General features: G+C 46.0%; 1 protein-coding gene across 1 annotated transcript in view; it reads left to right on the top strand.

Annotated features, from left to right (window-relative positions):
- The first annotated feature begins 436 nt into the window (after positions 1-436).
- The window catches only part of HDAC1 (histone deacetylase 1), a 32664-nt gene continuing 22372 nt past the window's right edge, over positions 437-10728 (top strand). Inside the window, exons 1-2 of the mRNA XM_052659594.1 lie at positions 437-559; positions 7809-7921. Of these exons, the coding sequence (XP_052515554.1) occupies positions 511-559; positions 7809-7921 (162 nt within the window). The 5' untranslated portion in view covers positions 437-510. The remainder of the gene's footprint in view (positions 560-7808; positions 7922-10728) is intronic.

The following is a 10728-nucleotide window of genomic DNA, read 5'->3' as shown; positions in this document are numbered from 1 at the left end:
AATGTCGGTAAAGCTATGGCACAGTCCTTCGTCTACAGCAGTTTCCTGTCGTTTGTCAATTTATTTCTCCTCCTCCAAACTTAGCTGAGTGACCTTGCGCAAGTCACTTTCCATCGTAGGCCTCTGTCAAATGAAAGTTGGCCTCTGATCGCCAAGCAGTCTCCCGAAACGGAATGGGACACCCAAGTTAGCAGGCCCACTTTCTTCCCCCGGGACGAATGGTACGATCCCGGGGCAGCCCCACCCCCCCCTGTCGCGGACCTTGGTACAGGCCCAGGGGGCCCTCCGAGGCCTCGCCGGGCTGCCCTTGCCCCCCGCCGAGTTCCGGGCCGTCCCAGCGCCGCTGATTGGCTGGAGCCGTGCCCGGGCTGCGCGGTTATAGGTGAGCCCGGGCGGGGATGGGCGGAGCACGCTGGAGGCCCGCCCCCTCCCCGCGGGTCGGACGCTGAGCGGAGCCACCGGCGGGAGGGCGGACGGACCGATTGACGGGAGGGACGGGAGGCGAGCAAGATGGCGCAGACTCAGGGCACCAAGAGGAAAGTCTGTTACTATTACGATGGTGAGCACAGTCCTCGCGCCGGGGGCGGGGCCGGGCCCGAGCCGGGCGGGATCCGGGAGAGGGAGCCGAGGAGGTCTGAGGGGGGAGGCTGAGGCGTTTGGGAAAGGCTGAGGGAGGAGGCTGAGAGAAGGAGGCTGAGGCTGAGAGAAGGAGGTCGAGGCTGAGGGCAGAGGCTGGAAAAGGTTGGGGTTGAGGGAGGAGGCTAAGAGGAAAGGAGGTGGAGCTTGAGGGAGAAGGCTGAGGGGAAGGGGGTCGAGGCTTAGAGGGGAGGCGGGGGCGGGGGGGGGTCCGAGGTCAGGAGGGTCGCCTGGGGAAGCGTGAGGTCACCTTGGTGGGGAATTCTGAAGTCTGATGTGGAGTTTGCGGCGGCCTCATAGAGAGGAGGCTGAGTCCGAGGCAGGAGGCAGAATCTGGTGAAGAAGATTGCCGGGTGACATGTTCTGCTGAGAATCCTAAGATCTCTCACTGCCCCTTTCCTTCCTCATCTCTTCTGGTGAGAGGCCTGCAGGGCTCAGCACCTAGAGGTCACCAGCTCCCCTCCCCCTGTCTCCCAGCGGGCCCTGCGGTTGCTGCTGGGAAATGGGACTCCTGGGGTTGGAAGAAGAAGGATGCAACTTGTCAAAACAAACTTTTTCGTTGAACAGAAATCTGTGGAGCAGCAGCTTCTTCTGTTGTAGGTATCGTTTAGGGGCTGAGGCCAGGGGATGATCTTGCCACCTTCCTTTCACTCAGTCTGGAGGAGCATATAGACCATGACAGAAAAATTGCTCTACACTATCAGGTTGGGAGGAAGGACAGCTCAGAGTTTGCTGGGAGCACAGCGAAGTATCTGCCCAGTCTGAGAAGTCAGGCAAGGAGGTGCCATCTCAATTAGGACCTGAAAATCAGGAGTTATTAACTAGGCCCAGGAAGGATAAAGATAACAACAAGTTGAGAGGTAAGAGAGAGGCGAGCACCTTTGAAAAATGGCTGGATGTACAGTATGTTGGAGGCATAAATTTGAAGGCACAGTGTTAGAAGGTGTAGAGCAGGGGGTGAGAAAAGGGTTGCAAGTGATGAGGCTAGAGAAGTAAATGGGGACCAGATCACGAAAGGCTGGGCACACCACCCTAAGAAAGTTGGATTATATTCACAAGTTGGGCATTGGTGAATCACTGAAGTTGTATTCAGGTTAGTGACATCATCAGATTTATTGTACCTTAGAACTATCACTCTGGGACAGAAGTTAAACGCATGAATGGAGAAGTAAGGAAAAAGGCAAGGATCCCAAGTATCTAGTTTGGGCAGTTTCATGCTGAATGTAGAAGGCCATTTCAGTTGATAATGTTGGGTTTTGTTTTTTAAAGAAACATTTGTTGAGATGTCAGGGGGATATCCCAAGTAGAGGTGTCCAGTAGGCAGTGGCCATTCAGGTCTGCAGTTTAGAGGACAAATGAGAAAATAGAAAATTTTGATGATTGTCAGCATACATACATACAGCTGATAATTTTAGTTACAGAAGAGGATGCAGTTACCCTTGTATCCCATATAAGAAGTTGTATAGGGTGAAAAGAGAAGAGGGTCCAGGGTGGGATTCTAAGGAGGTGGACTGAGAAAAAGTCTAGTGTTCTTCATGCTCTGTACTCCCGGGTGTGTAGAGTACATTTGTACATTAGTCACTGTGTATTGGAATTGCCCATTTACTTATTCATACTTCTTACAGACAGTGAACTCCTTAGGGAAAAGGATCATGTTTTGTCTACCTTTGTATACTCAGGCCCCCAAAACAGTGCCTAGCTCGTAGTAGATTCTCAAAAAATACTGTTCATAAAGTGAATAAAGATACAGAGGGAATGACTTCAGATGTAAGTGAACAAGAAAGTGTTGGGTTACAGTAGCCGAAAGAGGGAGGGAGTGGCCAAGTGTCGGCAAGAACTGTTTCCTGTGCAGCATTTAGAACTGAAGTTAAATTGCTGTAGACTGAAGGGTTCAGTGAAGAGGAGGCATTAGATTGAACTTTTTTTTTAAATCATACCACTCTGTGTGTAGGGTCTTTGTTCCCAAACCAGGGATTGAACCTGTGCCCCCTGCAGTGGAAGCACGGAGTCTTAACCACTGGACCACCAACGAAGTCCCTTTAAAAGGAAGCTTGTTGAGACAGAGAGAGGCTTGTTGATAAAGAAGAGATGTAGTGGCTGAGAGTTAAGTATGTGCAAATTTTTATGGAAATTAGGGAGAGGTTGAAGATACTAGTAACAATGGAGGGGCTAGTAACGATGGAGGTCCCTGAGGAGAGATCAGGTCAGATGGAAACCAGAGCACACGTAGGGACACCCCTCTTTCAAGAGGCAGTTCCTTTGGGATGAGAGGTTAAGTGGCAAGAAAAAACATGTTTGAAGGAGAGAAGATGGAAAGCGGAGGGGGCTTTTAGGATGAAGTAAAAATATTCCTTTTCGTGAGAGTGGGGGAGGGCAGTTGGGTAGAATAGGAATCTTGAAGAGAGATAGCTGTTATGAAAGAGGGAGCAGGTAAAAACATTTGAAGCCTTGCTGGGCTGTGGTGAGGGCCCATTTGAAGCTGGAGTCTGTGACTTCATAGCTTTATCAGTTTGCACGGTTTTGTGATCTCCACATTCTCAGTTTAAAAAGAGAAAAAGTGGAAAGACCTCCATCTTTAGAGAAGGGTGATCTCTTCCTTTCTGAGAAACTACTTGTGAGTTTCTCAGTGAGGTCACTAGTTGGGGGTTGAAATTTGGCTCTGCTGCTCAAAAGCTTTGAAGTATTGGGCAAGTCATTTTACGTTTCCAGGCCTCAGGCCTCTCCCCTATAAAATGGAGAAACTATGAGAACAGTGTAGAAAGCCCTTTTTAGTAAAGTTTTAAAAAGTTTGAAACAGCTGGACTGGTTCCAGGACCCCAGTACAGGTATCAGAAGGATGCTCAGGTTCCTTAAGTAAAATGACATAGTACAGTAGGCCGTCCTTAGCCTGGGTTAGTGGATGGGAAGGGCCAACTCTTATCTATGAGGATTATTTTTTTTTAAGTCTCTCAGCAATCTGATTAAAAACTGTTAAAGACAGGATAATGTGTTTGGGCCCCACCCTCAGGTACTCCCTTAGCTTTCTAGATAAGTTATCTCAATTCCCCAAGTCTAAACCTTGGCTGGATTCTGGGTTGATAGGCAGGGGAGTTACTAGGGATCAAGACCTATACCAGAGAAATGGGTAAGCAGGAATCCAATTTGTATAACATAGCAATGACCTTGTGACTCTTGACTGCCCACAAATTGGGTCTGCATCTTGAAGACTTGGATTTACCTGGTGGCTCGGATGGTAAAGAATCTGCCTGCCATGCAGGAGACTCAGGTTCAATCCTTGGGTCAGGAAGATCCCCTGGAGAAGGGAATAGCTACCCACTCCAGTATTCTTGCCTGGAAAACTCCATGGACAGAGGAGCCTGACAGGCTGTGGTTCATGGGGTCACAAAGAGTGGGACACAACTGAGCCGCTGACACTTTCACTTTCTGGAAGTCTCAGCCAGTGCCTTGAGAACATGTTCTACCCAACCCCATGGTGGTAAGGCTGTCTGAGGAGCCCTGGGAACAGACGTCTCTGACTGCCTTCCCTCCTGCTGTATCTCAGAGTCTGTCTGTATGGGACTGTTGGATGCCACTACGTGCTGTGCTCTGGCTTGTGACTGTCTGAGAACACAGGCCTCACTAAAATGGAGGGGGTGAACACTAGGGGTTCATTGGGTGAACACTAAGGAAATCTAAATGAAGTATGGACTTTTAGTAAATAATTATCAGTATTGCTTCATTAGTTGTAATAGATACTTTGTTTCACTAATGTAAAATGTTAATAGAGGAAATAGTATAGTATCTAAGAACTTTGTACTTTGCAATTTTCTGTAAACCTAAAATTGTTCTAAAGAATAAGGTTTATTTAAAAAGAGAAAGGGACTTCCCTGGTGGTCCAGTGGCTGGGGCTCTGCACTCCCAAGGCAGGGGGCCTGAATTCAATCCCTGGTAGGGCGACTAGATCCCACATGCCGAAACTGAAGGTCCAGTGCTGCAATAAAGATCTAGGATCCTGGGTGCCGAAACCAAGAAGACCTGGTGCAGCCAAATAAATATTTTTAAAAATAGAGAAAAGGATGAGATCCTAAATATTCAACTGTTTAGAAGTTTCCTATTATCACAGGCCATGTCTGTGGTAAAGAGAAATGGAGTACAGCTTGGATGCTCTTGGTGGCATTCCCCACAGTGCATTGATCCCTGGAATGAAGCCTATTTCTGGCACTACTAAATTGTTGATTAAGAGGTTGGGACCCTTTGTTTCACTGGTAATGCAAGATCTGCCTCATCCTAGTGAACTTCCAAGGAGAGAACTTTGGGTGTGCAATTCACATGATTTTGAAATATTTTCCCAGGAACTTGGTACCAGCTAGACTACAGAGCCCTTTAGGTTAATTGCAAACTGAAGTAGGTACAAAGTTTTTGGTTTTGTTTTTTTAATTTTGAAAATTTTGACCACCCCACTTGGGCATGTCTCAGTTCCCCAACTAGGGATCAAATTCATGCCTCCTGCATTGGAAGCCCAGAGGCTTAACCACTGGAACACCAGGGAAGTCCCGCTGATACAGTTTTTAACATCCTGGATTTGGAGTTAGAAGGGTCGACACTCAGATCATTCATTAGCTGTATGATCTTGAGGAGGCACATAACTTCTCTGAGTCTCAGTTCATTTCCTTGAATCTTTATTCAGCCGGTGTGATGTACAGGGTATATTTGTCCTTGCCTTCAAGGAGCAGTCTTGGAGATATAACACAGATATGTAAATAATTGAGATACAAAATTAAGTGCCATATATAAATTGCATGCAGAGGAAAAGACCATTTATTCTGATTAGGACTATGGCTGGAGCTTTAGCTGACCTTTGTAGTGTGAGGAGGATGCTCAGAGAAGGAATGACATTCCAAGTCAAAGAAACAGTCTGAACAAAGGATACTTTGGTGTGAAGGTGAATGCGTTCAAGAAGCTGATAATAATCTAGTGTGTTCATAACAGAGATTGGCAGTTCAACTCAGTTCAGTTCAGTCGCATCTGACTTGTTATGACCCCATGGACTGGACTGTAGCACGCCAGGCGTCCCTGTCCATTACCAACTCCCAGAGCTTGCTCAGACTCGTGTCTGTTGAGTTGGTGATGCCATCGAACCATCTCATCCTCTCATCCCCTTCACCTCCTGCCTTCAACCTTTCCCAGCATCAGGGTCTTTTCCAATGAGTCAGTTCTTTGCATCAGGTGGCCAAACTATGGGAGTTTCAGCTTCAGCATCAGTCCTTCCAATGAATATTCAGGACTGATTTCCTTTAGGCTGGACTGGTTGGATCTCTTCACAGTCCAAGGGACTCTCAAGAGTCTACTCCAGCACTACAGTTCAAAAGCATCAATTCGTCAGCGCTCAGCTTTCTTTATAGTCCAACTCTCATGTCCATACATGACTACTGGAAAAACCATAGCTTTGACTAGATGGACCTTTTTTGGCAGAGTAATGTCTCTGCTTTTTAATACGCTATCTAGGTTGGTCATAGCTTTTCTTCCAAGAGATTGGCAGACTTTCCGTAAAGGGTCAGATAGTAAGTATTTTAGGCTTTGTGTGCCTGGGAGGGCTTCCCAGGTGCACTAGTGGTAAAGAACCCACCTGCCAATGCAGGAGACTTACGAGATGTGGGTTTGATCCCTGGGACGGGAGGATCCCCTGGAGAAGGAGTTGGCAGCCCACTCCAGTGTTCTTACCTGGAGAATCCCATGGACAGAGGAGCCTGGCAGGTCAGACATGACCAGAGCGACTTAGCATGCACGTGCCATATGGGTGAGTCTCTGTAGTAACTATTTAGCTACTCAACTCTGCCATTATAATGTAAAGGTAGTCATAGATAATAAAACTAATGGGCATTGTTGTATTCCAATAACATCTTATTTAGAAAAATCAAGCAACCAGTTAAATAACCCAGATTTGCCTGCCAGCGTCTAGAGCAGAATGTGTGTGTGTATGTGTATGTGGTGTGTGTGTTGGGGTAGGGTGGTTGTGGTAAGAAGTTGGAAAAATAGATAAAGAAAGTCCTATTGAAGTTGTTCTTTATGCTTTATCCTATAGGAAATGGGGAACCATTAAGGATTTTTGAGTAGGGGAGTGATGTTATCAAAGCTGTGTGTTAGGAAAATAACTGGTATGGCAGATAGTTTGAACTGACAGCAGAGGGACCAGTGGAAGGTTATTGCTATGGATAAATGAAGAGATGGTGAGTTTATGGGGTTTCCCTGGTGGCTCTGCTATGGACAGAGGAGCCTGGCAGGCTACAGTCCGTGGGGTTGCAGGAGTCGGACACAACTTAGCGACTAAGCAACCAACCAACCTGGTGGCTCAGTGGTAATCTGCCTCCCAGTGCAGGAGACATGGGTTCAGTCCCTGATTTGGGAAGATCCCACATGCCTCGGAGCAACTAAGCCCATGTGCCATAGTCATTGAGACTGTGCTCTGTAGAGCCGGGGAACCACAGCTGCTGAGCCCACGTGCTGCATACCTTAAAGCCCGTGGTCCGCAGCAGAAGGCACTGCAATAAGAAGCCTGAGCACCACAGCTAGAGAGTAGCCCCCATTCTCCTCAGCTAGAGAAAAGCCTGAGCAGCAGTGAAGAGCAGCACAGCCAAATAGAAAAAGAAAATTAATGGATAAGCTAATTTTTACAGAGATGAGTTTAGTCTTTAATCTATAAAATGGGAATAATACTCCCTGTCTTAACTATTTTCCAGGGTATTTGTGAGAATCCAGTAAGAAAGTGATTGCAAAAGTGCTTTGACATCATAAAGTGTTCTGATGTGCAGGAGGTGAACTGTGACTTACAGTAATTCTGAGTAGTGATGATTATTCTTTCTGTTGTGGGAGTGAATTCCTTGGAGACAGTGAGGTGAGTCACCTCACTGGCCGCTGTTACCAGTAGCTTTGGACTGACCCACTCACACTGTCTAATGCCTTTGGGTTCCAAGGGAAAAAACTGGGCCAGACAGACATCATTAAGTGCTCATCTCACTACGGTCCCCTGCTTTTTGTTTTCTTTTGGAGTTACCCTTCCTTGATGTGGGAGAGAATCTTGGAGCCTAGAATGAACCAGACGGAATTTGCCTAGAAATTTGTTGTAAAAATCTGTGGGTTCTCCTGGGAGTGTGTGTCTAACTGTGTCACTGAAGCTGTCACTCTTTCTTCTTCAGGGGATGTTGGAAATTACTATTATGGACAAGGCCACCCAATGAAGCCTCACCGAATTCGTATGACTCACAATTTACTCCTTAACTATGGTCTCTACCGGAAGATGGAAATCTATGTGAGTTACTGGGAGCTTCACCCCTCCCTAGCCTCTTCAGCTCTGGTTCCCCATATATCATTCATTATCTCATTTTTTTTCAATTACTCATTTATGAAATGTGTTGAGTGACTGTTACATGGCAGACATTGTAAATGGTAGAGATTCTTTGTTTTTTAACGTGCTCACTCTAGTGCTGGTGAACAACATGTACACAAATTGTACTAGAGTGTGTAAGGGCAACGACTTAAAAATGTGTAAGATTCAGAGACATTGAGGTGGAATGTGGAAGGGAGCCTTGGAATGTTTCCTAGAAGTGATAGCTAAGCAGTGTTTTAAAGATTAAATAGAAATTAGCCTGGAGTTCAGGAGGGGACTAGCATTCTAGGCTGAGGGAAGAGCATATACAAAAAGGCAGAAAGGTAGGAACAATATGATGTGTTTAGGGAAATGTAAGTAGTTTAGTGTGCAAGTATTGCTGCAGTATAAAGTTGACAAGTGTGAGAGAGGGGAGCTAGAGCTGGAGAGGTCAGCAAGAATTGAATGTGCTATATTAAGCAATTTTGCTGGGCCAGGGTCAAAAAATCTAGTCCCTAAACACTAAGTGATTGGAACTGTGTTGAACTAGATACCAAGTCTCTATAGTTACTGGAGAGTATGGACTTTCTAGCCATTTGGCCTGGCTCCAGCTGATGTCTTTTGCCACATCTTCCAGTTTTCCCTGATGGCTCAGCGGGTAAAGAAATCTGCTTGCAATGCAGGAGACACAGGAGACATGGATTCCATCTCTGGATTGGAAAGATCCCCTGGAGGAGGAAAATGGCAACCCGCTCCAGTATTGTTAACTGAAAAATCCCATGGGCAGAGGAGCCTGGTGGTCTGTAGCCCAAAGGGTCACGAAGAGTCGGACACGACTGAGTGACCAAGCACATAGCGGTTTTTAAAGAGAAGCCAGAACTCTGGATTATTACATAGAGTCTTCAAGGTTTAAAATGTTGGCCCAAGTTTGTTTGAAACATGTAGGAACAAAAGTACATGAACATATCTGTGAGCCAAATTTGGTCCAGAGTTTCCCAATTTGAACTTTTCTGGAGGCTGTAAAAAACAAAAGAAGTGTTTATTCAAAACGTTCTGTTTATTTGTTCGGCTGTGCGGCTCTTAGCTATGGCACACAGCATCTTCTGTCTGCATGGTGGTGTGCTGGCTCTTCAGGTGCAGCATTCAGGATCTTTTACTGCGGCATGCAGGATCTATTTCCCTAACCCCTGGATTGAACCCAGGCCCACTGCATTGGGAACGTGAAGTTTTAGTCACTGAATCACTAGGGAAGTCCCAAGTGAAGTGTTTTAAATGAGAAATAGGAATAGGCATGCATTTTAGAAGCAGGGAAGCTAAGTTAGGAGGCTGTTGCAAGAGTCCAAATGAGAAAATAAGGAGGGGCTGGGGGCCTGTGTTGCCTTACGGTTAGAGTGTAAGGGTTGTTGAAGTCTGTGCTGACAGCTTATGTAACCTAGCAGCAGCAGCATCCTTCCCCACCATTCCAGAGACTGAAAGGAGAGGAATCTTCTGTCCCAGGCGACCGTGTCATGTCTCTGGAGCCCCTGGAGGCAGCTGGGGAAGCAAGGAGGGAAGGTAGACGGAGGAGCAGATGGAACTTGGGACCAGAGAGCATTTTCAGGTGTGAAGGGCATCTGGGAATGAAAAATATAAAAGATAGCAGAGGTTTTCAGGGACTCTAGGGAACAGACTAGTATTTAGATACAGAGAGGGTACCTGAATGTGGGATAGTAAGCACCAAGGCTCCACGGGGCTGCCTGTTGCACATCTCAGCCATGCTCACCTGGCCTCAGTTTGCCTCCCTCCCTGCCACTCCACCCTCAGAACCCTCCATTTCAGCCAGATCAGATTCTGCCTCTTTCCACCCCATTCTGATGGGGTGGATTATTTACTCCACCTAATCATATCTTTCTCATTTTCAAGAGTTGCGTTAAGCACTGTTTCTTTTTTTCATTCAACAGATTTTTGTTGAGTACTTGTTATAACCCAGGGACTTTATTAACCTCCATGAGTGATACTGATATATTAATAATAAAAAAAGGGTCATATCTTTAACTGAGAGGAGAAATTAACTAACATTTATTGAAGATTGCTAGGTACCAAGCCAGGGCTACTGTTATTTACTTAATCTTTATAGCAACCTTGATTTTAATCACTCTCCACTGTGCCTACCCTGCACTCTATTTTTATTAAAGAAGAAAGCCCTTCCTAGCAACTTCCTAACAGATTTCCCTTTAAGTCTCGTTGGGTCATTTGCCATACTTAGACCATTCACCAGCAATTTGATCCTTGGGGCTGGGTATACCCAACGAAATTGAGATCTGTTAAAAAGAGGGAAGGGAGAGAATAGCTCTTTGGGAAGTAACCAACCATGGCTGTCATAGGAGATAATAATACCTTATTGGAGATTACTTCATCTGTGTGGTATTCTTATTGTAAACTAAAGCAAAAGCCCAGTGTAATCTCTTGCTGAAATCGCTAGACCATGTTCTCTTTCATGTGATCTTTTTCCTTTTCTGGTTCTATCTTTTTTTTTTCCCCTCAAAAAAAATTTTTTTTTTAAATCTTTTGACCATACTGCAAAGCTTGTGGAATCTTAGTTCCCCGACCAGGGATCGAACCTGTACCCGGAGCGCAGAGTCTTTACCACTGGACCACCAGGGAAGTCCCTGGCTCTACGTCTTTATTGAGTATGAATCTTTAGTCCTTTTCTCACAACAGCGTTTCTCTGTTGATCTCTTCTTTCTTCTCCTTTCTCTGGGCTATGATCC

Source organism: Budorcas taxicolor, chromosome 2 (genome assembly GCF_023091745.1).
Source record: "Budorcas taxicolor isolate Tak-1 chromosome 2, Takin1.1, whole genome shotgun sequence".
In the NCBI taxonomy this organism is placed as follows: Eukaryota; Metazoa; Chordata; class Mammalia; order Artiodactyla; family Bovidae; genus Budorcas; species Budorcas taxicolor.
Note: the sequence above shows the minus strand (reverse complement) of the source record. Positions and strands in the feature narration are given on the sequence as shown.